This window comes from Camelus ferus, chromosome 18, assembly GCF_009834535.1.
Source record: "Camelus ferus isolate YT-003-E chromosome 18, BCGSAC_Cfer_1.0, whole genome shotgun sequence".
Classification (NCBI taxonomy): Eukaryota; Metazoa; Chordata; class Mammalia; order Artiodactyla; family Camelidae; genus Camelus; species Camelus ferus.
The window spans coordinates 30,633,912-30,661,806 of record NC_045713.1 but is presented as its reverse complement, the minus strand read 5'-3'; the positions used below and the strand labels follow the sequence as shown (position 1 = coordinate 30,661,806).

The window sequence follows — 27,895 nt, the reverse complement described above, 5'->3', positions numbered from 1 at the left end:
TGCCCCCTGCATAAATACACTCTGGAAGATCAGTAAAGGATGCCAGAGTGGAGCAGGTGGTTGCCCCGGGCAACTCCCGGGTTCTGGGTCCCAGGGTTCTGCAGGTGAAGCAGCTGGTGATGGAGGGAAGGACATCCACACTGGCTGCCCCAAAGCTTGGCTGCTGATACAAAGCCACATTCTGAAGTCTCACTGCATGTGGGTGAATCTGTGGGTCTAAGAATGAAGACTCCAAACCCTCACTATTTGTACACTTACTTACCCCTCCCGTTCTTCCCTGAAGGGCAGAGAATACCTTGGGGACCAGGTAGACCTGAGTTCCGGTCTGCATTCTGCTTCTTACTAGCTCTTTCATCTTCAGCGAGTGCCTTTAAAGATCCGAGGACTGTTTCTGAGCCTCTGTTTCTTTATTTGAAAGGAACTGTTGCAGCCCTCATGGAGTTAGAGATCATGGTGTTACAGGACCTCAGGGACTCAAAAAATGTATTCAATGCTCAAATAGTCCTGGGCGGGGATGGATAGACCTTGCTTATACAAATGAGGAAACTGAGGCACGGAGTGGCTTGTCTGCACCACACATGATGAGCACGGGAGCTGGAGTCTGGGCTTTTCTCTGAGGGAGGCAGTGTGGGATAGTGGTTAGGGCTTAACCACCCTCTGGAGTCCCAAGGGCAGGTTTTCAAAACCTCCGTTAAGTCTCACTTTTTCTCTCTGTCAAATGGGGGTTAATAATAGGCTAGCTTCCTAAAGGTGCAATGAGGGTTACAGGAGATAACCCTGTAAACACTTGGCCTGGGTCTGGGGTAGGGCAAGCCCTTGAGTAAGTTGCTGTTATTATTTGTAGTGGTGTTGGTGAGTGTTGGTGGGAGCAACAGTAGTGGTAGCAGTAGAAGCAGTAGCAATAGAGTGGTTCCAGGGGCTTGTGACTGTTGACCTCTGGCAACATGGCCAGTCTTTGTCTTTTTTCTCCCCTGAGGATGGACAGTGTCTAGTTACTCTCCATGTGATCCTTTCTCCAGGGCCACCATTTCCCACCTTTCTCTGCCCTGTCCTGTGTCTGGGGAGGTAGAGATCCCTGCGGGCTGCATCTCCTGGGCTCCCCTGCTGGCTGACTTCTGTCTGAGTTAGGCCAGTGGGAAGTGGCAGCCAAGAGACTAGAGGGCGGGAGGGGAGGGAGGTTGGGGTAGTCCCACCCTCAGCTCCCTCCCTCCATCGCTGGCCTCCTTCTGCAGTGATAGCTCCTGGCCAGTGGACCCTCTTCCTGGGTTCCAGCTCTCACTGGGCTCTTGTTATTTTGTTTCATTAGATTATACCTGCAGCCCTAGGTGTGGTAACAGTGTTCCACAGTTGCTGCAGTCTTTAATTGAACATCCAGAGTGAATGCCATTTCCTGCTGAGATCCCCGGAGACCTATAAACCTATTAAAAATAATGTATTGGATTGTTTTCATGCTGAAAAAATTAAGTGGTACAACCATGTTGGAAAAAAGTGGTAGTTTCTCGCACAGTTTTTTATTTCATTTTATTTTTATTGAAGTATAGTCAATTACAATGTGTCAGTTTCTGGTGTACAGCACAATGTCCCAGTCATGCATATACATACATATATTCGTTTTCATATTTTTTCCATTAAAGGTTATTACAAGATATTGAACATAGTTCCTTGTGCTATACAGAAGAAACTTCTCGTACAATTAAACATAGAGTTTTATACAGCAATTCCATCCGTAGATATTTACCAAGATAAGTGAAGATTGTATGCCCACCAAAGACATACAAATGAATGTTCATAGCAGTTTTATTCATAATAGCCAGAAACTGGGGAAAAAATACCCAAATGTCGATCAACAGTTGAATGGATAAACAAACTTTGGACTATCTGTATAACGGAATACTACTCAGCAATCAAAATGAACTACTGATATTGACAACTGCATTATTAATCATTCATAATTGAAACATTATTCTGAGTGAAAGAAGGCAGACACACAGTAGTACAGACTGTATGATTCCATGAATCCACAGTAACAGAAAGCAGATCAGTGGCTGCCGAAGGCTGGGGCTGGGGTCAGGGGATTTAATTGTAAAAGGGCACAGGGAACTTTTGGGGTGATGCATGTGTAGATTGTGGATAATTACATGACTGTAATACACCTGCCAGAACTCATCAAACTGTACATCTCCAATGGCATTTTTTATGACATGCCTATTTTTCTAATGGGTGTAAGGTTTCTATTTAATGTTGAAAAACTGCACAAATTTGTATGGAACAAAGCCCAGAAAAATGAAGACTATGGATTGAATAGTCATCTGATTAATCATAACGTATATGATAAAGGAGGGAAAATTTTGGAGGTAAATCAGCTGAAGTGTATTTTTGTACCACACTTTAAGCTGTACCACAAGTTTTTCTTTTTTACACAAACAACATGTATTGGACCAAAAAAAAAAAAAAAAAAAGACACCAATAGGCATTCCAGAAGGGAGGATAGCGGAGAACTATTTACACATCATTTATAAAAGAGCAAGTCTGTAAAAGAGTGTAATATCAAAGTATTAAGTCAACCTCGTGAAGTTTATTGAATTTTACATTTGCTTTATTATTATTATTATTAACTTTTTTTATTGAGTTATAGTCATTTTACAATGTTGTGTCAATTTCCAGTGTAGAGCACAATTTTTCAGTTATACATGAACATACATATATTCATTGTCGCATTTTTCTCACTATGAGTGACCAAAAGATCTTGTACGTATTTCCCTGTGCTATACAGTACAGTCTTGTTTATCTATTCTGCATATGCTGGTTAGTATCTATAAATTTCGAATTCCCAGTCTATCCCTTATTATTATTATTTTTAAGTATTAGGGAAATACAATATTATAAAAAGAAGAATGAGATGCAAAAGTGCTTATAACCAGAATATCACTACCACCATCAACATTTCATATGTTACTTGTTTTCTTCCAGTTTTTCCCCTGTTCTTAGATTTTTCCACCCTCAGTGGTCTTATTCAAATAAAAAAAGGAAGCAAGGGGAAAGTCTCCATCATGAGGACATTTTTGCTAAGAATTACTTGCCTCAGGGTACCTAGGATGATGGTGAGAAGCTTGTGTCCTGTATCGCCAAATATTGGGAGGAAATAAAAATGTTTAGTCTGGTGAAGGGGACATACTGAGGAGATGGGTGGGACGGGGACACGGTTGTTGGCTTCAGATCTCAACCAATCAGTCAGCCAATTAAATATTATTGAGCTCCTATTCATATGCCAGCCCTAGGGGTATGGTGGCAAACAAAGCGTAAGCATGTGGTTCTTCTGCTTGAATGGAGTTAGCCTGGGAGGGAACAGTATTAATAGCAGTAGTTAATATTTATGGTGAGCCTACTATGTGCCAGCTCTTGTGTTAAGGCTTATTTTTTCTGTTCAAGTTTTTAATATGTTGTTGCATTTAATCTTCCAGAAACTCTGTGAGTAGATACTCTTTTTATCCCCATTTTATTATTGAAAATAATAAAGTGGGTTAGAGAGTTTAGATCCAATGGGATTGTACAATAAGCAGGTTAAACCCGGGCTAGTGGGTCAGGGAAGACTCTCTGGGGAAGTGACATTTCATCTGAGATCTGAGGAGGGTAAGCGTTAGGGAACAGGATGCCGGCTTCAGAGAATGTAGTCAGGGGCTGTTCTGGCTTGGAGTGATAATGCGGGGTTAGATTTGGTGATTGGAGGTGAGCAGTGGTGTTGAGGGAGGGGTCGGGGGGGGGGCTCCCAGGGTGAGTGAGAGGAAGCATCCGAAGTGAGATGGAGAAGGCGTGGAGAAAAGGGAACCCTCCTACACTGTTGGTGGGAATGTGGTTTGGTGCAGCCATTATGGGAAATAGTGTGGAGATTCCTCAAAAAACTAAAAATAGACTTACCATATGATCCAGCAGTTCCACTCCTGGGCATACATCTGGAGGAGACTCTAATTTGAAAAGATACATGCACCCCGATGTTCATAGCAGCACTATTTAGAACAGCCAATACATGGAAGCAACCTAAATGCCCATCAGCAGATGACTGGATAAGAAGATTGGCAGATAGGAACTACTATATATGAAATTAATAAAAAACAAGGCCTTACTGTATAGCACAGAGAACTTTATTCAATATCTTGTAATAACCTATGATGAAAAAGAATATGAAAAATATCAGATATATATGTATAACTGAAACATTATGCTGCACACCAGAAATTAACACAACCCTGTAAACCAACTATACTTCAATTAAAAAATAAAAAAAAAAAGAAGTGAGGCAGAAATTTAAACTAAATAGCATTTACATTCTAACTAGAGCACTTGGTTATTTTTCCCCCCTCAGTCAAAAATACAAACACTATATTCAGATGGTCAGTATCAACATAATCCTTAATTTTTTTTCTGTGAACACCAATGGACTTCTGAAAGTCTAAAGAACCTTCGTTTTATTACTTTTGGCTAATTCTTTAAAGTTTGGGTTCAGAGGTGCAGAGTTCCAAACATTTAATGTAAGGAACTACTAGTGCGTCCCTGAAACAACCCTGTTTCTTTATCACACTTGTGTCCAGGGTTAAACAGAATATGAAGGTGGATACAGATGGAGACTAAATTAGTTGAAAAAACCAAACATTTTCCTAAAATTCCTTTTTTACTCCCTCCCAGATCTTTGATGATTTATGACGCTGTTATTTGAATATTCAGATCCCTTTTGTAGAGTCCAGGAAGCATAAATAAAAAGTGGGAATGGAGTCAAGGGACTTAGTTTTCACGTGTGTGTCTTTTCACTGTTACCTATACTAAAGTTATTGTAAAGAAAAAATATATCAAGATGCTTGGAAAAATTTCAGCTTTACAGATACCATCTTACTTTACATGAATTCAAACTTGTCTAATAACAGGAGAAGAAATATAACTACTATTAATTTAAAAAATCGGATACTGTGTGATTTTTTTTCTAAGACCTTTTGAAAGTAACTATCATTTCGTCTAAAGTACATACCCCATAGTACTTACTAAGTTGTTTTGTAAACAACAAGAAAAATGAGGCAGAAACACAAGGACTTGGTTTGGGGCATCTTCAGTTTGACATTCAGATGGTGTTCTGAGCAAGCAGGAGAGAGCTCTGGGCTGAGAGGTGCCCATTTGGGAGTCGCCAGTATGAGCAGTGATGAATCTTGTGGATTGACAAGATGACCTGGGGAGAGAGTGTCCACAGGGAAGAGACCAGCACCTGGGACAGAGTCTCAAGGAATTCCAACGGGTTAAGGATTGTGGGGGAACAGGAGCAGGAGCCAGGGAAAGGGGGAAGGGACCTCGGAGGGCAGGATTGGGAAGTGATAGGGAGGCTGAGCTCTGTGCATTCTAAAGAACTTTCTGGTATTAGAGCTGTCCTTAGAGGGTGGAGAGCTCCTGGGCTGGGGAGAGGTGTGAACCATCCATGGTGACCATCTCTCGGGAATGTTTTGGAAAGAATACTTGAATCAATATGGAGTGAGATCAGATGGCTATGAGTGGGCTAGAGTTGTTTGGTTCTTTGTAAGCAACAAAAATCAAGTGGAAGGGTGTGTGGTTCTATATTTGCGCAGTGCTAGGCCATAGAAAGAATGGGGTCCAGAGTGGCTCTTGGATCTGGGTGGCAGGACCTAATGGGCCACCTTCTCCTGGCAACACTACTGATTTAAGAATCATATTCCCAGGAGAAAGAGTGTGATTGGCCAATCTTGGGTCACATTGCCAACCCCTTGGCCAGAGGGGAGTCAGGTAATTTGATTGACAGCACTGCCAAGACTGCACATCGTGGAGCAAGGCTGGTTTCCCCAAGGAAAATCAGCTTGCCACTTAGCAGAAGAAGGGACAGTGGCTGCTGCGTGGACAAAACCAGCAGATGCCCACTATGATCTCCACGGGCCGTTTGCAGTGTTCACGTAACAGCCCACCCCTTCTTGCAGAGAGAGCTGTGGCTGGGGTTTTGCCTGCTGGAGGATTAAGCTTTCTCTGTTTGCTTTTTAGAGTAAGTTAGGGGACTGGGAATGACATGAATTTATCTCTGGGCTTCAAGCCACTAGCTCTGGAGGCACAATTTGGTAGATAGGACTCATGTCATTTCTTCCTTTCTTTTATTTCTTCTTCTTCTTTTTTTTAAAACTCATGTCATTTCTTGACAGTCAAGAAGGAACTTGGCCTTGTGGCTACATGGCCCCTCCTCCAAGAGCAAGGGTAGGAGATGGTAGTAGCAGATGGTGTAAATCTCTGTTGCATCATCAAAGTGGATGTGCCCATCCTATAAGGCACCTACTGAAAAGAAGTCCAAGTAACAGGTGCCTGTGGATAAAGGAGACCTGGCAGATCTTATGTCTCCCGGCACTTCCTCTTACCTGAACAAACACTGAAGTGCAACCATCTTCATAGGACTGCGATATTTAGAGGACTAAGGGGAGGGTGAAACACTCTCCCAGCTTTCTTTCGATTCACCAACCTGGACTGATAGAATTGAATGTTTTTAATATCAAGCCCTTAAATAAAAAAGAAAAGAGATTTGTTTATAGGAACACATGAGACAAGAGGAAACAGGGACCCTCGCTGCCCATCCTCCAGCTTCTCACCTTTGGCTTATTAGTCACATAAGTCCTTTGGTCTCAGGAAATAAAAACCCAACTCAAGTAAACCAGAAAGAGAAAGAAAAATACCATATAATACGACTTACATGTGGAATCTTAAAAAAAAAAAGACAAACGAACTTATTTACAACACAGAAACAGACTCACAGACACAGAAAACAAACTTAGGGTTACCAGGATAGGAAGTGGGTGGGAAGGGATAAATTGGGAGTTAGAGATTTGCAGGATAACTCATATATATATATTATCATAGGTTAGATATATACTATATATATATATATATATGTATTATTATATATATGTATATATAATATATATCTAGATTGATATATATATATATATATGATATATATATATATATATATATATAGGATATTATATATATATATATATAAAATAGGTAGACAAGAAGTTTATGCTGTCTAGCACAGGGAACTATATTCAATATCTTGTAGTAACTTACGGTGAAAAAGAATATGGAAACACATATATGTATGTTCCTGTATGATTGAAGTATTGTGCTGTACACCAGAAACTGATACAACATTGTAGACTGACTGTACTTCATTAAAAATATATTTAAAAAAGCCAAATCAAGTTGGTTTAGACAAGGAAGGATTTGTTGACTTATATAGAAAAGTCGAGGGGTTCTCCCTTCAGGCTTGGTTGGATCCAGGTTCTCCTGTGTGATTACCAGACATCTCTTGGCTCGGCTTTTCTCTTTCTTGGCTTCATTCTCAGAGAAGCTTTTCCTTTGTGATCATAAAGATGGCAGACGCAGACTCATCCCCTGCCAGTGTAGCGATACTGCCGGAAAATAAATCCTCTTCCCCAATAATTCCAGCAAGAGTCCTAAAGCTGATTCTCACTGGGTGGCTTGAGCCACATGCCCATCCTTGAATCCACACTGTGGCCTGGGTCCTATGTCTGCCCCAGAGCCTGTGCGTGCAGGCATCCCTAGCCAGCTCACAGGAGCTCGGGGGCCGATGCCCCAGATAGAAGCAGAGAGGAGGGGTGCTGGCTGGGCACGTTCACCACACTTGGTTTCGGGACCAGGTCTTCTGGTCCAAGAGCTCTAGGGCAGGATGTGGCTGGTGAACGCAGGCATGTTGTTTCCTCCAAGGCCATAGCGTTAACGTCCTGCTGCCCCCAGCTTCGGGTCCTGATCAAAAGGGAGAGGCCAAGAGGTCAAGAACAGTCCCCACGTGTTATCCAAGCAAGCAGGATGTCCCCAGCAGCTGTCCTGCGCAGGGGCCTTCTCCCTAGGGTTGGCATAGCAGAGGGTGGTGGCAGGTGGTGACTTTCTTCTCATGGGCTTATTTACTTCTGAGGCCTGTCCTTTACCTCTTGTTGGCGCCTCTGCTTTATCTGGCTTAGTTAAATGAATTATGAACAAAAACATTCCTTTCCTGTAGTTGCTGACCATGGCGAGGCTGTCGATTTTGCTTTTGCTTTTGTGCTCCCTTTGTAGTGCTGGGCTGTTGATAAACAAAATGCAGTTTGCTCTTGCTTTTTCCTCTCTTCTGGGAGGAAATCCTCATCATTAGAACTTCACAAATTCCCTTTGTACCTGGGTAAATAATGGTAGCCCCGTACGATGGAATAAGATGCAGTCTTAGAAACAGAATGGGGTCATCGTCTACATATTGAGATGGAACAGGCCTCCAGATGTGCTAGTTTGGGAAAAAGCACAGGTGGAGTGTGCAGGTCAACGGTGCATATCAACATCTGGGTCACCTGTGTCCAGCCTCCCCCTCCTCCCCTGCATTAATCAGAATCTCTGGATGTGAGACTTGAGTGCTAATTTGTTTTAAAAACTCCTGATGGCTCAGTGTGCAGCCAGGGCTGAGAACCAGGGGTGTAGAATTGTATCACAGATGGGTGAACCACAAGGGACATAGATAAAAAAACAAAAGGGAAATAAAGAATTTGAGTCCATACGTATGTGGAGCCTCCCATGTGCTCCCCCACATGCAGAGTATCTGTAGAAGGATGGAGAAGAAACTGGGAAGAGCAGTGCCCTCTGACGATGGAGTGATTCTCAATGGTACGCTCATCTGTAATGTTGGAATTTTAAGCCGTAAGCATGGCGCACAGTTTTAAAAAGGAATCCTCACTGCTCACCCGAGGCTGGCCAGGCAGGACTGAGATGAGCTCACACAGCTTGGCTGTGTTGGGACCAGCTGCCCACAGTTGCACGCAGACCGCCCACCGCTCCAGCCACAGCTGCCTTCCTCTTAACTCAGCAGTGGTGAGTGATTTCTGAGTGAGCGGGTGACCAAACAGCCCAGTCATTCATTTATTCATTCATTCGTTGTTAATGCATTCATTCATATTTTTATTAAGAATTAGATGTGGGGCAGGCACACGCCAGGCACGTGAATCTCGTCTCATCCTCACAATTAGATGTCAAGTAGGTGATCTTACCCCCAGTCTGTGGTTGGGGATATTTTAGCTCTGAGATAATATGTAATCAAGGTGGATGTATTTGAGTCAGGATGACTGGCTACAACAGAGCTTGTAAACTGCTGGGACTCAGATGTCTTTGGATGGTCTGTACAGAGCTTTGAAAAAAATTCCATCTGGCAACACTGGACTGGTGGTCCCAGGGCCACTGTAAGATGGAGCCGAGTGTTGCTGGGATGGGCATGTGCTGTCCAGTTCAGCCCAGCCACCCTTCCCTGCTGTATCACAGGCTCACGTAGTCAAAGGCCTGGCCTCTGTAGGCATTTGAGTTTGTAACCCCTGCAACAAAGCAGGTTGGGTGAGTCAACCATTATCTGTCCTATGGGGCTCCTGAGCTGAATCACCCTGTGGAATGTGTCATCTCTACTCCAGTCGGGCCTTCAGTCTGCTGGTGGGTGAATTAAGCTATCTGCCTTCAGTTTCCTTTATGGACATCATGTGATGGGCTATTGGTAGTGATATGTTTGTGGAACAAATTTGCACAGCCGGGAATGGGTAACATGCATTACAGACAGGGACAGTCACCCCGCCTGGCAGGAGTGCAGGGGCAGTGGAGTGAAAGGAGATAAGGGTAAAGTTAGACGGTGGCTATGCTGTGGATGGATTCCAGGATATGGTATTTGAACTTCATTTTTTAGGCCAGGGCTGTCTAATAAGACTTTCCATTATGAGTGTCCAATATGGTGGCCTCTAGCCACATGTGACTATTAAGCCCTTGAAATGTGGTTAGTGTGACTGAGGAACTGAATTTTAAATTTTATTGGCATAGCCCCCCTGTCACTGGTGGCTACCATATTGGACAGCGCAGCTTTAGAAGATCCTAAGGCCGCCAGTGAATGTTTTGGAGCAAGGAAATAATATTAAGCTGATTTTCCAGAGGGTGAATTTTCCAAGAGTGCGTAGGCTGCAGGGGGTGGAGGGAAGAAGGTAGGAATAATAATGACAGTATTTAGTGTGTGTTAGGCTCTTACTGTGTCCACACACCGTGCTAACATGAACTCATTTAATCCTCGTAACGACTCTATGAGAAAAGCACTGTTATTACTTCTGCTTTATAGACTGGGAAATCGAGACACAGCAAGGTCAGTGGGCTTAGTCAAGGTCACAGAGCACTTGGTAAATAAATAGTAGCCCTTTCTGTACAGCTTGGACTATAAACCCTCTAACCGGGAAGGAAGGAAGTAAACCTGCACTGAGAGCTCACTTTGTGCCCTGATGCTGTTCGTTCGTACCTGACCTCTTATTTAGATTTCACTGCGAATCAGATGACATTAGTGGTCTTACCTCCTCTGTGGTTATGAAACTCTGACCCAGGGAGATGCGATATCAAGGCAGGATCATCAGTTTCAGAGGTTACCAGTTAAGGCTTCATTGCAAAATTCCACGTCCGAGTTGCTGAGGGCAGTTAGGGTGGAACCTGTGGGGAAAGTACAGGCGGATATGGTATAAAAGATCTTAGGAGGGAAGAATCAGTAGGATTTAGCAACTGACTGGATGGCTGGGGTGAGGAAAGCAGGGGAGGATTTCTTCTGGAACAGGGAGTTGAATGACAGACACAAATTCAGCCACACAATGTGAGTCCAGAGTGGGGTCTGGAGGAAGATAAACCTGATTTCAAGTACAAGCATTGCCCTCGACTGGCTGGATGCCCTTGGGCAAGTCTTTTCTGTCTGAGCACCAGCATCCCGGTGGTTAATGCAGGCCAGAACACCTTGCTCCGGGGGCCATGATGCGGCTCAGGTGAAACCATGGAAGGCCTTTGCAGACTCAAGGCCATGGCCATGGGACTCACTCTTCTGAATGCCAGTGAGGCCAGGTGTTGGGTGGAAGTGGTGACCAGGCCCTTCTGCCTCTGGTCATGGAAATGGTTCCGGAAAGCACGTGGGGGAGCCCCACCTCATGTTAGACACCAGATAGAGGGGCATGCCTGTGCGTCGGCTTTGACTTGGAAGGAAAGAGGGATCCTTTCCAGTAATTGCAAAGCAAGATTTGCATGCTGGTGGCGCCCACTCCAGGGCCCCCTTAGCACCACACACTTTGCATGCCTTGTCTCATTTGAGCTTCACGACAGCTTTCTAAGAGCCGACACTGTTATCCGTCCCATTTTGGAGAAGGAGACGGAAGGCTCAGAGAGGTATAGCAATTGGGCTCGTGTCCTTCAGTGCATAGGTCGTAAAATGGGGCTTCAAACCGAGGTCCCTCTGATCCAGAGGCCGGGCCTGCTGCTCTTGCAGGTGGTGGCTTCCGCTCTTGAGAAATGGCTGTTCTGGGGCCTCCTGAGTGAGGCGGGAGCTGAGCAGGGTGCGGAGGGCCCTTCTCTTTCTTCTCCCACCGCAGTCGTCTGCCACTAGCGCTAGGATGCCTCTCTCAGCTTGTTACGCATTCAGGGATGAAGACTGCTTCCCAGAGATGTCAACTTTCCGCGTTAGACCCCTAGCGAGAATAGGTACAAGAGGTGGGTCAACTCCAAAGAGAGAAAAATAAAGATTTAGTGACTCACTCTATGCCTCTTCAGATGCAGCAAATAAATTATAATGACTAGAGGTGGGAATGTGGGGCTGGGCGCAGTAGAAGGCAGAGTTGGGGGTCCCCTTGCTTACTTTGGGGCAGATTCTCCAGAGAGGTCTCCTGGGCTTTTGGCTGTAGTTTGCTCCTTCTGGTATCAACCAGGTTTCTCCCATCCTTGGCTCATGTATTAGTTTCCTGCTGCTGGGATAACAGATTACCACAAACTTAATGGTTGAAAATGGCACAGATTTATTCCCTCATAACCCTCTGAAAATGGGTCGTATGAGGCTAAAATCAAGATGTCAGCAGGGCTTCATTCCTTCTGGAGGCTCTAGGGAGCTGTCTGTTCCCTGGCTTTTCTAATCTTTTAGAGGCCATCTACATTGTTGCCTAGCTTGTGTTCCTTTCCGGCAACGGCATCATTCCAACCTCTGCTTTTATAGTCACACCTCCTTCTCTGACTCTGACCCCCTCCTGCCTCCTTCTAATAAGGACCTTTATAATGACATTGGGCCCATCAGGATCATCCAGTGTAATTCCCATCCTCAGGACCCTTGATTTAATCACCTCTGCAGAGTCCGTTTTGCCCTGGAAAGTAACATGCTCACAAGTTCCAGGGATTAGGACGTGGACGTCTTCAGTGAGGCTGGGGGAAGACATTGTTCCACCTGCAAAGCTGGCCTGTGAACTTCATGATTCTATGCGTCATAAGGGAGAGATGGAGGTGGGTTGAGCTTGGGAGTTTAATCTCATTCTCTGCTGGAGCCAAGTAGCAGCAGTTTCCCCTTCTAAACAGGGCATCCATGCATTCTTCCACCTCACCCCCAGACATTTTCATTGCTCACCTGGCCCCTAGGGCATTTGAGCTTGAGACTCCGTTGTTTATTCCTAATAAGGCATGGCTGCAGGTCGGATTCAGAGGGCTTGCAGGCTGCAGGCTTTTAACTTCTGCAGAGCAAGGAGTTACTGAATAAATCATGAAGCATCTAGGAATTCTTGGCTCTTCCCAGGTACCTGTTTGAACGTAGGACCTGGTACATGTTTCGGCAGCTCGGTAAATGTTGGCTCTTATGTAAGAAAAGCTAGTCTTACCCTGAATTTGCCAAACGGGAATGAGGGGGTGTTTATTTGTATCACAAAAGAATTTAGTTTGTTTCTTTAAATAGCCAGCCCTACTACTTTTCATTGAAGTGTTTTAGTTAATGGGAAATTTGATTTGCAGAACTTTTCAGAAACACATTGTGTAAAGGAAGTGCCTGCTTCAGAGGCTCATCAACTTTCCAGCCTGTTCCCAGCTTCCCTGGAGAGTGTGCTGGAGTGTAGTCAAGTAACTCAGCGTATTGATGCTTCCTCGGTGGGGATGGATTATTTATTTCTGTGGCTAATTGGAAGCCTGCCTACAGAGACCTTGCCCATGGCTGATGCACCCCCTGTCCATGGGGGTGGGATGTGGAAGGCCAGCCGGGAGCTACAGCAACCATGAAGTTGGTGTGGCTTTCCTCTTTTTCCGGGGCTGATGATATTCATTCTTTTGTTCATCTATTCGCCAAACATTTATTTCCTAAATACCCACTTATCTACTAGGAAACTAGAGGTGAGCCCCCTTCCTTCCTTCAAAGAGAGTAAAGATGAATAAGATCATAACTGATGTTGTGAAGAAAGGTTCTAGACTAAAGTAACTCCTTGTAAATGGTGAGTTGGAGGAGAGGGGGAACTTTCCTAATCATTTCTGGGTTAACAAAGAAATTAAAACCATAATACTAGACCACTTAGACCACTTAAGGCAATGATAGCACTAAATAAAGACACAGGATGCAGCCAAAGCTGTACTTGAAAGGAAACTTTTTAGCTTTAAAGTCTTTAAAGTTTTAGTGAAGAAAAATGTGAAGAAGTTAAGAAGCTTTAAAAAGAATAATAAATAACAGTACAGACATCTGTTGAATACTCGTGATAGGCTAGGCACAGTTCTGAGCGTGGATGGATTAGCTCATTTAATTCTGACAACACCTCTGTGATATGGGTATTATTATTATCACCATCATTTTTCAGAGAGGAAACTGAAGCCGAGTGAGATAAGATAATGTGCCCAAGTATTATAGTTTGCAGGTGATGAATGTAGCATCCAAACCTGGCCATCTAACTCCAGAATTCATACTCCCCACAAAGTAATACAAGTACAAATAGAAGTAAAATAAGTGGGACAAATAAAAGTAAAATGAACAATTAATAAATAGGAAGAAGCCCAGTAGAATTGAGAAATGTGTCCATGACTTGTTTTCCTTAAGATGAAAAGGAATATGTGTATGTATATGTGTGACTGAAACATTATGCTGTGCACCAGAAATTGACACATTGTAAACCGACTACACTTCAATTAAAAAAGGATTCAAAAAAAAAAAAAAACAAAACAAAACAGAAAGAAAGAACAATAAAATGGATAACAAGGAAGATAAACTTCTGAAAAAAATAAGAAGAGAGACTAGCAATACAATGTAAAGAAAGCAGGAGAAAGGGCAGAGCACCATTCCGGATAAGATGTTACAGTTGAAACACATGGAGAAGAACACTGTGGATAATTCCAAGGGAAAATATAAATTTCCAAAGTTAGTTTGAGAAGAGTGTGAGGGGGAGGTGAAGCTGGTGCAAGCTCAAAATGGGACAGGACTGTCTCCTGTCATCTCTTTTATTCTACACTGTTCTGAAAACTCTAGACGTGGAAATACAGTAAGGGGAAAAATAGATGCTTACCCATCAGGGAGGAGAAAAGAAAATACTGTTAATATTGGGGATAATATGATTCTCTGCTCAGAAAACTCAAAGGAAGTAAATGAAAACCCACAAAAACTATCATGATTTTAAAAAAATGCTTACAAGGTAAATACACTGAAAGTTTATCGCTTTCTTTTTTGTAAATGATAACCAGTTGCAAAACGAAGTGGAAAAGTTGTCAAAATCACAATCGCATAGAAAAAGAATCTTTCAGATAATACTAAGCGAGAATGTGTAGAACTACAGAGAAAATTAGAGACATAAAATCAGCTTTTAACAAGAGGACAGCCTATGCCTGATAGAAAGACACATTGTTATAAAAGCATCAATGATCCTGAATTTAATTTCTGAATTTCAGACAATTTTGGTCAAAGTCCCAATTAATTTTTTCTGGGAGTAGGGGTGGGGAATTCACGAAATACAGTTCTAATAAAAATTCCATTGGTATTTTTAAACACTTGACAAACTGATTCTGAAGTTCACTTGGATCACAGTGATTGCCAAGAAAATGTTGAAAATAAGGATAATGAGGGAGGACTTGCCCTGCCAAGATATAGCATATTGTAAAGCTACTATAATTAAATCCCATATTGCTGTATTATAAGACGGATCAGTGGAATAGGGCCAAAGACAGACCCCAGTCTATATAATTATTTAGCATATAATAAGGTTGGCATTTGAGATCAGTGGGGAGGAGATGAATTATTCAATAAAAGATGCTGACAGATTTGATTACCTATTTGGGAAGAAATGGCAAATTAGATTCCCATGTCATTTCAGATACCAAGAAATTACAGACAGATGAAGGAGTTTAAGGTTCAAATAATGCCATGTAAAAGTAAAAAAAAGAATAATATTTATAGGGAATTGGGTCATATGAGAAGGCCTTTTGAAGGGTAATTGGATTAAGTTTCTTTGTTCACTTTTTTCTCTGAGTGGTCTGCAAGTTATACATATTTCTATTCTCATTTTTGTTCTTAATTATTAACACACATACTTAGAATGTCCTAAATGTTGTTCCTTAATATCTATAAACTTTTGAGGAAGAAGACAAGACTCTTAGCATATTGCAATTTTATACTCTTTCTCCCACCCCCATCTCTTATGACTTAAGTTCCCCACCCACCTTGCCCCACTTTTCTTTTTGTTCTTTCTTTCACCACTGTTTATTATGCCTCTTTGATTCATTTTGTTGTTATTTTTTAGGGCGCACATGCTCTATTCTTTTGCGGGAAGTACATTTTCTAAGTCCCAGTATTCTGGAAATGTCTTTATCTTGTACGTTCGCTTGAATGCTAGTTTGGCTGTACATAGGGTTTTTGATTCAAGTGACTTTTCCTAAACCTTCGAGGACGCTGCTCCATTGTGTTCTAGAATTCAGAGTTGCAGATGAAAAATCTGATGTTAAAATTATTTTTGTCCCTTTGTCAGCAATCTTCCCCGCCCCTTCGTCCCGCCCCTGCCGGACACATTACAGTGATCTCAGAATCTTGATGTTCGCACCATCTGTCTTTTTTTCCATTCATATCTATTGACATTTGATAGTTTCTTTCAATTTAATGACTCAAATTCTTCTTAATCTTTAGAGAATTTTATTCTGTTCTCTCTAATTACACCTTCTTTACCATTCCCTCTGTTCTCTCCTGAGCATCCTTTTAGATGGATATTAGAATTTTTGGATCAGTACTATGTGTTTTGTATCATTTCTCTTATCCTTTCTAGCTTTTTTGGTAGAATTCTGGGAAAATCACTCAATTTAGACTTCCAGTTGCTGAGTTCTTCAGCTGTGTGCATTCTTTCATCAGCTCAACCACTGAGTTTCCAGTTTTGGCAATTGTATTTTTTATTTCCTGAACTTTGTTTTTCTTTAACTCTTTGTTTTGTTTCAAAATGAAAGTAAGCTTATTTTTTCCTGATTATATAATTAATATATCCTCTCTGTGAACATTTCTAACCATACAGATGTAAGGTTGTAAGTAAAAATAATCCACAGTCTTAACTGCCCAGAGAGAACCATCCTTGGCATTTTTTGGCCAGTTTGCTCAGCATTCACAGACATACAGCCACAGAGGGATCCCACACACCCAATACACATATTGTTTGACACAAATGTCTTTATACAAAGATAATATTACTTATAAATGCAGTAAATATTGAAACTGAAAAGGAGAAAGCAAAGGAGAAAGAAATTGGCCTGTTTGGAACGCTTCCTGGTTCCTAGCCATGAGGGTTTAAAATTTTTTTATTGTGGAAAATATCAAATATACATAAAAGTTGACAAATTAATATAATGAATCCTCCTGTGTTCATCACCTAGTTTCAGTGATGATCAGTCAAAACTAATTTTTTTTTCCCATCTATACCCTTCCCCTTTCTATCTCCTTCCTGTCATACTGAATTATTTTGAATTAAATCATTCTATCCATAACAATTACAGGATGCGTCCTTAGAGATAAGGATTCTTTAATGAAAATAATCATAATACCATTATTACATCAAAATTCTTACTCCCTTATACCTATAGCAATAATTTCTTCATATCATCAAAAATTCAGTATATCCATTTTTCTGATTGTCTTACAACTTTTAAAAACTATTAGTTTATTTAAATTAGGATCCAAATAAGATCCACATATTGCATTTAGTTGGTATGTTTCTTAGATATCTTTGAATATGTAAGTTTCTCCTCTGCCCTGCTCTTTTCCTCTTGCAGTTTTCTGGTTTTTTCTTTTTTTGAGCAGTTTTCGGCATACGCAAAAATTGATTGCAAAGTACAGCTTCCACATACCACCTCAACCCCTTTTCCTCTTGTAGTTTTGGTGAATTGGTAATTGGCTCAAGACGCCTGAACTAATGCAGGCTTGATTATTTTGGTGCGAGTACTTTGTAGCTGGTGGTGGTCTTCACAGTGCTTCCATCAGCACGCAGGTAGTGCCCTTTTGTGATGACAGCAACGTTGGTGATGGCTGCCCAGATCTATTATGTCACCGGAGGTAGCCGTGAGGCTTCCTATTCTGTTTTCATTTACTGAGAATGGCCTTTAGAAAGACTCTGAGCATGGTGCCTGTCCTCCAGGACCCCACGGTCCAGAGTTTATAAAGTAGATTTCAACAACAACAGCAAAAAAAATCAGTTTTATTTTGTATATAGTCTCTGACTGCCCCTCCTCCCAAGTGATACAATCCCTGAATAGTGGTGTATTTAATGCATGCAAATTCAACATATTTGGTTGCAAACTGCTAAAGTAACAATGTAAACATGCAGCCAGTTTCTTCCGCTCTTTCTCCTTAATTGCCATCGCTCCTGGGTGAGATGGAGGTGTGGGTCCATGTTCCTGCTCACTCTGCTTCTGCACACCCTGCACATTATGCACTTCTCTCTGAGTGTGATTCTAGTGTTTCCATGTACGTACTTCTTAAGCAGTATGGACCTAAACACAAGCTGATGACTTCCTGTGGTGCCGATCTAAGAAACAGCATTATGTTCCCAAACCAGCGGAAGATCGTGCAGCTTAAGTGATCTTCAGAGAGCATGTGATTTTGAGTATACGTGCCCTTGAACCTTAGTTAACTTTAGAAATTTAGTAATTTGCCGGTTGTAACATCAGTGTCCCTAAGAGTTTGACTTCAAGAGAGGACACGGTGCAGAAGCTGCAGGCATTGTTTATTTTGGTGTAAAGCCTCTCCTGGCTGTGAAGTCCAGGTTTAATGATCTCTCCCTCTCTTCCCCTCCCTCCCTCCTTTCCCCTTTCCCTCTCCCCTTCCTCCTCCCCTTGTTTCCTCTTTTGCAGTCTGCTGTTTTGTCGTGCACAAGCGGTGCCATGAATTTGTCACTTTCTCCTGCCCAGGCGCTGACAAGGGCCCAGCCTCCGACGTAAGTAACGGGCACTGGCCGCCTCGCTCTGTCCATAGCCAATGCATCCTTTTGGGTAACTGTGAGCACACTGAGACGAAACAGTCAGGAGGTTCTCATCCCAAGACATGTTGTGGTCCCTACAGCCTCCGAGATGATTTTCATTTTAATGGAAAAAATAAAGCAAAACATTTTGAGTGGGATGGATGACTGCAAGAAACCAGCTAGTTTTCCTCCTATGATTTTGCAGAATGTCTTCATCTTTACGACGGAGGCGTGAGAGTCGCGGGCAGGGGCTGGATTGCTACGGATGCTGTAAAAACGTAGTTAAGATGGTGCCTTACAATGTGCTTTATAGCCCTTTGGGAGGGGATTCGTGTTACTAGGGCTCAAGAATTAGGAGGAAATGCGTTTACCCTGCTACTGTGGAGCCCGCGGTGCGATTACTGCTGAGGCGACAAGGGGTGCTTCTGGGTAAAACGGGCAAATGTCTTTGTTTGATCATTATGAAGTTATTTTAATATGGATTGGAAAAATGTATCTAGCAGTGGTTTTGCATTTATGGTAGGGATATAAAATTTCCTACCTAAGTGAAGGTATTTAGGTTAAATCAAAGATAAAATGACTCAAGGAAAATAGTAAGTGAACGTCAGTGTGAGTGCTGTTAACTTACGGCAGAAGTCTTGGTACAAGTTTACCCCAAATTTGGGGTAGTTGCCCACCCCAACAGCCATTCCTAGCCCTCCTTCTTTTCTTTCTGGCAGAGAACACCTCTCATGCCAAGCACTGAAGATGCCTCATACTTGCTTTCCCAGGCTCTCTTGTAGCTTGTGAGTGAGCATGGGACCCAATTCTGCTCAGTGGGACCTGCGGGGAAGTCTGGGCAGGGCTCCCAAGAAAGACTTTCCGTTCTAATAAGAGAAGACATTCCTTTCTTTGTTCTGTTGGACATTTTTGTGTAAGGATATAATACACGGAGTTGTGGCAACCCTTTTGGGTCAATGAGAGAGATATGAATGACATCCTGAGCCTGGAAGTGTTGAAAGGACCTGGGTCATTGATGACACCGGTGAGCTGCTGAATCAATTCTGAGTTCTCTTAGGCCCAGGCTGCATATGTGAGACCTGAAGCTTCTCTCAGTGGTGTGGTCTCACTGTTTGGAGTCTTCTTTTCCACGCAGCTGAAACTGTCCTGGATGGACCTTCTACCATGCACACTCTTCCATTGACCCATTCACGAAACTGCATTCCACGTACCCACCGTGCAGCCCTCCACCCACTCCTAGTTCTCTTCTTTTGTTCCTGGTTTAGTTCACCTTCCTGGAAATTTTCCCCATTGGTTTGGTTTCCCACTGGTCCTGTCTGGCTGACCTCAGCCTGCTGGAAGTGGCTGGTGACTTCATTTTGTCACTGCATGTCTTTGACTCTTACTAGCCTTCTGCAAGTGGTCACCTGCCATTTTGCTGCAGATCAGGGGCATTATCTACTGCCTCGACACCATGGATGCTCTAGAGTTTACACTGCGCTTGCTTTGCTTGGAAGCTGTGGTAGTTGGGTTTAAGAACTCCAAGCAACATGGAACAACCAAAGCCCTCACAGGCGTGTTTGCAGGGATGAAGATGGGACCCTTCCCCATGTTCTCTCAAGTCACACTCCCTGACCCTTTAGCGCAGTTCCTTCTCTCATCCCCAGGAAAGCAGGCAGGGAAGTTTGGGAGGACAGTCTGGTCCATGATGCAGCTCTGAGTGTTCCTGCAGACCAAGGCTTGACACAGAGCAGCCGAGAAGACGGTGTTTCTTATATCCCGCCTGTATTCGTTGACTTTTACTGTTGCCTAAGATAGACACTCGTCTCAAACTGTTTTATGTGAAAAGGGAAATTTTGGTCCCTGAAACGGAAAAGCCCAAGGGTAGGCTGGCTTCAGACAGTGAATCACGGTGCTGAAATGAGGTCCTCAGGAATCTTTTTCTCCATGTCTTAGCACAGCCTTCCTTTGTCTTGGCTTCTGTTTCAAGGAGGTTTTTCTCCTATGGAAGCATGAAGTCTGCAGCTAGTCTCATGTCTTATCAGTGCTGCAATTCCAGTGAGCTAAAGTCTCATTGGACCCTGGGTCACACATAAGCAGAAGGATGGGTATGGTCCTTGGCAGGCCTGATGATGTGTCCGTGTGCCCACCCCATGATTTGAGAATGGAGGTCCCTAAGAGGAAAGCCAGAGAAGCAGTATGGCGTACTGGTTAAAATTGTAGACAGTGGATGGAGCCAGCATTGCTAGGCTCAAATACTTGTGACCATGGGCAAAGTATTTAAACCTCTTTGTGCTTTGGATTCCTCCATTGAAAATGGATAAAATAATACCGTATACCTACCTTATAACCTTGCTACTATTATCCAATGTATACACATCCGTAAAAGCCCACTTAGGACAGTGGGCCATAGCAAGAGCTGTATATAGGCGGAGATGATGATGACGGTGATAATGAGTAACAGTGAATGCATGCTGGGCAGACAGCAAGGACGGCTGTCTACCAGGTAAGTCCGAAGAATGAATAGGCCCTCTGCCTGCCACTTGGCAGTCCTTCCCAGGAGGGTGGAGGCGCCATAAGTCGTATGAGACCCTGCTCCATATGAATGGAGCCGTGCTGCCATTCATTGCCTTGGGTGTGGGGAGAGCAGGCGGTACTCCCTGCAGCCAGCAGGCGTAGAATTTGGCAGCCTACCTGAAATGATTCTATCTCTGGTCCCAGTTCCAAGAAGACCAGTTGGCACTGAGGATGATGAATTAGTCCAGACTTCTGAACTGGCTTGACTCGGTACATTGACCTTTTTCAGTCCATGGTGGGGGACATGATTAAAGATCCAGCTACACCTGCTCGCCAACCTGGCCAGGCTTTCTGAGGCTCACGCAGGGAGGGAGGGGCACCCGCCTCCTGGGTGACCTTGGAGGCGCTGGGGAGCCACAAGGTCATGGAGCAGAAAAGTGCAATATCCATCCATGAAAAAGGAACGTGCTAGCTTTTGTCCTCTACCCTCTGCTTTGCAAGACCAGTCTGAGCCAGGGAATATTCTGGATATCAGTAGAACTTTGTGGAGTTGGCATTTCTCTAGGCCTACATCATGGCATCCGAGGGAATTTTATGAATCAGGCTCTGCCCCAGTGAACCCACTACTGACCCAACCATTCATTGCCAACAGGAATAAACAATATATATGGGTACCCACCACTGGGAGACCTCAAGACATGTCAGAGTTCCTGGGTGGTACCTCTTTTCATCTCCAGGCAGCCTGTTGGTTCTTGGTCTCATCTGGTTGGGACCCAAATCTCTGGTACTACCATAGGCATTGCATATGGACATTATAGTCACAGAGCACTTAGACTACTGACCACATGCACGGTGTCCCAAGAGATCTTCTCAGAACAGAAAGAGGAGGACTTGACTCCGAGGGCTGAGATTAGGATGAGTCAAGTACGTGCTCTGGGCACAAACATTAAGGGGTTCTCGCCTGTGTCTGTGGATATCTGGTGGCTGGATGATCTAGGATGGCCCATTCACATGACTGGCAGTGAGCTGGTTTTTGGCCTGGGTGACTTGATTCTCCCCAACGTGGCCACTCATTATCCAGCTGGCCAGCCCTGGCTCGTTCACATGGTGGTTTCAGGGTTCGAAGAAGAGCAGGAGAGCAAACCCCAATGCATCAGTGATTTTTCAGTCTGTGCATCGCATTTGATAATGTCCCACTGGGCCAAGGAGTCTCACGGCCAAGCCCAAATTCAAGTGGTAAAGAAACAGATTTCACTCTTCATGCGAGGAGAAGAATCGCTGGTCAAGCTACTACAGATCCTGTTGACCCAAGGGGCTACTGTGGAACAAAGCCCCCGGAGACCATCACACCTGACTTCGTGAAAGGCCCGCAGGTCTCAGTGTGGGTCAGAGAGTCATAGATGGCCTCGTTACGGGAGCACGTCCCACGTCGTCCATGTGTTCCCTGCCCCAGGCCCCAGGCCCCTTCCAGCTAAAAATGGGAAGTTGAGCAATTTATGGATCACGCCCAAAGTCAGTGGTCCACAGACGTGTGGACTCTGAAGTCAGTCATACCTGAGTTCAGGACCTGACTCTGCCTCTTACTTACGAAGTGACCTTAGGTGTGGCATTTCCCTGCTTTGTGACTTGGTTTCTGTATCCATAAACTGGGATGTTGGTACCAACCGCATAGGTTTGTTGTAATGATTTTTTTTTAATGTACTGCATTTCTTATTTATTTATTTTTTTAGGGGGAGGTAATTAGATTTATTTGCTTGTTTATTTTTGGAGGAGGTAATGGGGATTGAACCCAGGACCTTGTGTATGCTAAGCATGTGCTCTACCACTTGAGCTATACCCTCTCCCTTGTAATGATTTTAAAAAAGATCCTTAAAATGAAAAACTAGAACAAGAACAAAAGGATTAATGGTAAATGGACGAAGGAGCCATTGCACAAAGTTGCTCAGCGTGGCACCATCATATCGTAAGCCCTTGTGCAGGTGGCTGAGGGCGTTTCGACTGCTCCACCTATCTCCCTAACTGTGGATGTGCTGATAATTCTCTCCATTTCTCCACCCAGACCATATCCTTCTGAAGTAATTACTGTTTGCATTCCCAGTACTTTACACAAAACCTCAAATTCCGGGGTGCAGTGCTGAGAAAAGAACCTAGACTTTGGAGCCAGAAAACCTTGGTGTCAGATTCCTGCGCTGACGTTGACTGCTCCATTGATCTTGGGAAAATAATTTTAGTTCTGTGACCCTTAGTTTATATCTTTAACATGGGGAAAATAATACGTAAATCATAGTTTTTTCGGTGAGTATTCCCTGAGAGACTGCCTGAATCACCTCCAGAAGAGTGTCTGGCACAAAGAAGGCACTCAGTAAATGGCTTCTAAATTATTATTAATCCCTGGAGGAGTCTTTCCTACTCAAGAAAAGATGGAGGTTACACTCTGACCTGCCAAGGAATAACGTTATTGTAACAGCGAACTTTATTGAGCAGAGGCGCTGTGCCAGGCAGAACAAAAGTACAAAAGGACTCTTAGCTGGTTTGTCTAAAGATACTTTCTTCAACATTTTATGGCTTTAGAAATAATTTCTTATCATTTATGGCGAAGGTACAGAATAAAACTCATTGTTATGCACTGTGTCTTTCTTGATTCCATCGCTAAATCAGGTCAGCGAAAGATCACAGGCACTCATGTTGAGTGTATCCTTTTGTGTTTCTTAACCAAGTCTTGTTTTATGAAGAAATATATTAAAAGTGATAAATCATGTGTTAAATGTTGAAGATTTAATAAAAGGGAAGTAAAAGGAAATTTGAAAAAGAATATGTTACATTTCTATAGTAGAAAGAATATGCATAGAAATGCCAATGGGTTTAAAATCTGGTTGAAGTGGGTGATTTTCTAGGGAATTTAAAATGGGCAATTTTGTCTCAGGAAGAAACTGAAAATCAGAACAGGCAAATAACCAAGAGAGAAATGAGAACATTGCCCAAGGAGCTTGCCTTTTCCCAAAGCTCCAGAATAATAGGCTTCATGGGTAAATTATCTTAAACTTTAGAAGAGTGAAGGATTTCTGTTCATTTTATTTTACTTTATTTTTTTTCTATTTTCGTAATAAGGAACCTGTTGTTTTAAAATATCTTTGTCTTTTTTGAGATGCTTTACTTTTTCATTGAAGTACAGTTGATGTACAATATTATGTAAGTTATAGGGGTACAATATAGTGGTTCACAATTTTTAAAGGTTATACTCCATTTATAGTTATTATAAAATATTGGTTATATTCCCTGTATTGTATAATGTATCCTTGTAGCTTATTTTATACCCAGTCTGTTTATTTTAAATCCTCAAGTTATAGAGGAAAAAAAACCTTGACAATTTTTTTGAAGTTGAAAGTGAGATAAATCCAACTCAAATTAGCAATAGGAAAAGAGATTGGCTCAAGAGAAGGACATTGAGAATGGATTAAAAGCTTCAGGGACAAGGGCTTCAGACAATGGAACTGAGGAATTAGTCCTTGTAAAAGCCAATACTTTCTCATTATCCACTGTTATCAGTTAACTTTGCTGGGTAACAAACCATCCCAAAGTTTTGTGACTTAAAACAACAGTCATTATTTCTCATGATTCTGTGGGCTGTTTGGGTCATTCTTTTGATCCGGGTCTATTCAGCTGGTCTCTGCTGGGCTCTCTCATGTGGTTGATCAGTGAGTGGCTTGGCTGGTACTGGATCACCTAGGACGGCAACTGATACCTGGCAGCCTATTGGCTGGGGTGCTTCATTCCTCCTCCATGTGGTCTCTTTTCCTCCATTAGGCTAGTTTAGGCTCATCTACACACCAGTCTCAGGGTTCCAAGCACAGCAAGAGAGGGAAATCCCCCAAACCCGGGTGTTTTTCAAGCTTTTATTTGTGTTGCAGTGGTTATGGCCAAGGCTAGATTCAGGGGTGGAGGAATATACTTCAGCTCTGGATGGGAGGGGCTGCAAAGTTACACTGCAGGGGTGCATACAGGAATGGCGGGGACTACATGGCCACTCTGCAGTCTACCCTGCTCACCCTCATCTGCTGTTCCAGCTTTCTTGTTTACCCTTCCAGATCTTGTCTGCTTCCTCCCTCAGAGACTGACCTATAAGGACTGCATCAGTGGGGGTTCCCTTACCCTCTGACTTCTGGTTGGGCTCAAGGGGAGGGACTAATAGAAGACAGGAGGGTGAAAGGAGAGTGAGCCTGGGGTCTTTATCGTCGAGTCATCTTGGCTCTACACTTTGAAGGTCACTGCTCCTCCAAAAACAGTCCCTTGTACACAGTTCTCTCCTTTTGGGTTCCAAGAGCTACTCTCCTTCCTTGTCCCTTTGCTCTTTCTGGCTCCCAGTTACTGCATTATCCTTCATGGTTTCCCAACACCATGCCCACACCTTTGTAAACAGTCCTTTTATGAAACCTGCCTTAAACTCTCTTAATTTCAATATGCCATTTGTTTCCTGGCAAAGACTATCAGACTGGATAAATGTACAATTCTAGGCAACGTATAAGAGAAATTTAAACATGGATTAAAAGTAAAAGAGGCAAAGATATACCCCTAAAACAAGCATGAATATAAACATGGTCTTAGTAATAATATCAAAAGAAGTAGAACTCAAAGCAAAAGGCAGAAACAGGAGGAAGAGGTGGAAAGTGCATTCTCATATATGACTGGTGAGTGTGTAAATTAGCACAGTTTTTCTCAAGAGAAAATTACCAATATGGGAGATTGGCCAAGATGTCCCTGAGCTCACTTCCTCTCACGAGCACACCAAAATCACATCTACCCGCAGAACAGCCATCAATGGAAAAATTGGAGCCTACCAGAAAATTACCAATATGTGTCAAAAGGCTTAATGACCTTTTTGACCTAACAATGACTAAACTTAATCTTTTTTGACCTAAAAATTTCAATTCTAGGAACTTTTGCTAGGTAATTATTCAAGGGTACATGTATATATTTAGCTAAAGTGATATTCATTGCATCTGTATTTATACTAGCAAAAATTTGGAAACAACCTAAATAGCTGCTGATTGGAGTTTCTGTAAGTAAAACATTCCAGTATGATGGGATGCTGTGCAGTGATTAAAATGTCATAGTGTCTGGGGTGATGGAAATGCTCTATGTCTTGACTGGGTTGGTGCGAGAGACAGGTGCACACATTTTTCAAAACCCATGAAAGTGTATGCTTGAAATTGGTACATTATTGTATGTCAATGATGCTTCAGTAAAAAGTCCCAGTGATTAAAGTGTTACTGACATGGGCGTATATAGTCATTATATACTGCCAAATGAAAAACGCAGACGACACAGCATATGTATGGTATATATCAAAAAATACACAAATATACAGGCAGGTAAACACAAAAGGCCACATTAGCTACACATGTTTTGGTGGCCATGTGTCAGTTCTGCTCAGTGTCTGATTCCAGCCTGTCGCCTGCAGAACTCTGAGAAAGACTTCAGGAATTTCTTTTGGGGGGTGGGTAATTAAGTTTATTCATTTATTTATTTAGTGGAGGTACTGAGGATTGAACCCAGGACCTTGTACATGCTAAGCATGCGCTCTACCACTGAGCTGTATCCTCCCCTGCTGAGTTTGGGAATTTCTGTAACTGGTTTCTACAGTCTTGTTTTTGATGTCCCTTCACCTCCAGATGGACTCAGCCTTCCCACTGAATTTGGTTAAAATCAAACCTGAGTGAAGTCTTGGGTATAACTGTAAGCAATTATAGTTGCTTCCAGACGTGGTTACTCTTAAGATCTTCCATCAGCTTAGTGCCCCAAATGAGACTTTTCAGGTGCTCCTGGTAAGATTCTGGCCCTTGATGAGCCAATTCAGGTTTGGCGCCAGAGGAGGGAAGTCCTCACTCTGTTTGTCCCAGGCCCCACCCATTTCCTGCCTCAGCACTGGGGGCAGTAGGACATAACTGTCTTCAGAGAAAGGGCCCACCTCCTCTTACATCACATTGTCTGGTCTCCTTGGCTCAGATAAAGCAACACAGCAGTCGACTGCACTCTTCTCAAAGCCTGGGGGGGTTCAGTCTTATGTAACTCCACGTGGAGACACCCCACAGTTTAGTTCTGATGATGCTCCAAGACCGTCTGGTTCCTTCCAGGAGGTGAAGCCACAGTTAGGGTTGAACATCCCTCTTGGCATCATGGTAAGACCTCATCATCACCTGGACCAAAAACTCATCTGTATCTCTCAAGGATAAATAATATAAGGGCCGATTCGGTCTAAACAGTACAATCTCCCTCTTTCTCTCTCATGTATTTATTAACTGTCTAAATCTGGAAATGCACCAGGACTATTATTTATTGCCTAACACTGCGATCTATGACTTCCGCATTCACAACAAAAATGCTCAGTAATCAGGGGTGTGTGTTACCAAATGGCAAAAGGACGCCTCACAGGGGAGCTGGATGCTCTCCAAGGGTTGGCCTGTCTAGCTCAAAATCTAGGCTGTCATGAAATGTCCAAAAGCTGTTGTATAGATTTTTTGGCATGTCTTCAAAGGACAGAATCAGGACTGAGGACCGTCTGTGTGGACTAAGGAAGAACAGCCCAACTGGCTGCTGGATAAGGGTTTAACTCACCATCCCAGTAGAGCAAAGACCAATTGTCATGGGTGCTGTAGAGGGCTATCTGGGGTAGACGTGGGCTTCTTCCCCATTGGTGCTTCTTACTAGTTAGTGTTGTTTGGTTGCGTGCAATTGAGTTTGCTTGTTTTAAAGGAATTTATTGGAGCGGGTATAACATGCTTTAGAGAATTGGAAGAAGTCTTCCTGAACAACCAGACCACTTCTATCTGATTTTGGTTCTTGTGTTGCTTTGGCCCTAAATTCAAATTCCAGAAAGAGACACATTATTTGGTGAAGCTTAAGTTACCTAACCAGTCCCTTGGTTGGGGCTTTTAGGTGTTCCGTCCAAGACAGTGAGAAGGGGTGGCTCTTCAAGGGAGAATTGGGGCAGAGATGTTTGTAGATCAAAACAACGCACCTCCGCTACCATTTCTAAATGCTGCTTTGCAGAATACGGTCAGGTCAAATGCTGAAGGGTTATTCTGGTAGCTTGCTAAGAAGACCTTACCTGAAAGAATACAGACAGG

General features: G+C 43.0%; 1 protein-coding gene across 2 annotated transcripts in view; it reads left to right on the top strand.

Moving 5' to 3' along the window:
- The window catches only part of PRKCB (protein kinase C beta), a 297,800-nt gene that overhangs the window by 112,271 nt on the left and 157,634 nt on the right, over window positions 1-27,895 (top strand). For both annotated transcript variants that reach the window (XM_032460851.1, XM_032460850.1), the window contains exon 3: window positions 18,169-18,251. In XM_032460851.1, the coding sequence (XP_032316742.1) occupies window positions 18,169-18,251 (83 nt within the window). The remainder of the gene's footprint in view (window positions 1-18,168; window positions 18,252-27,895) is intronic.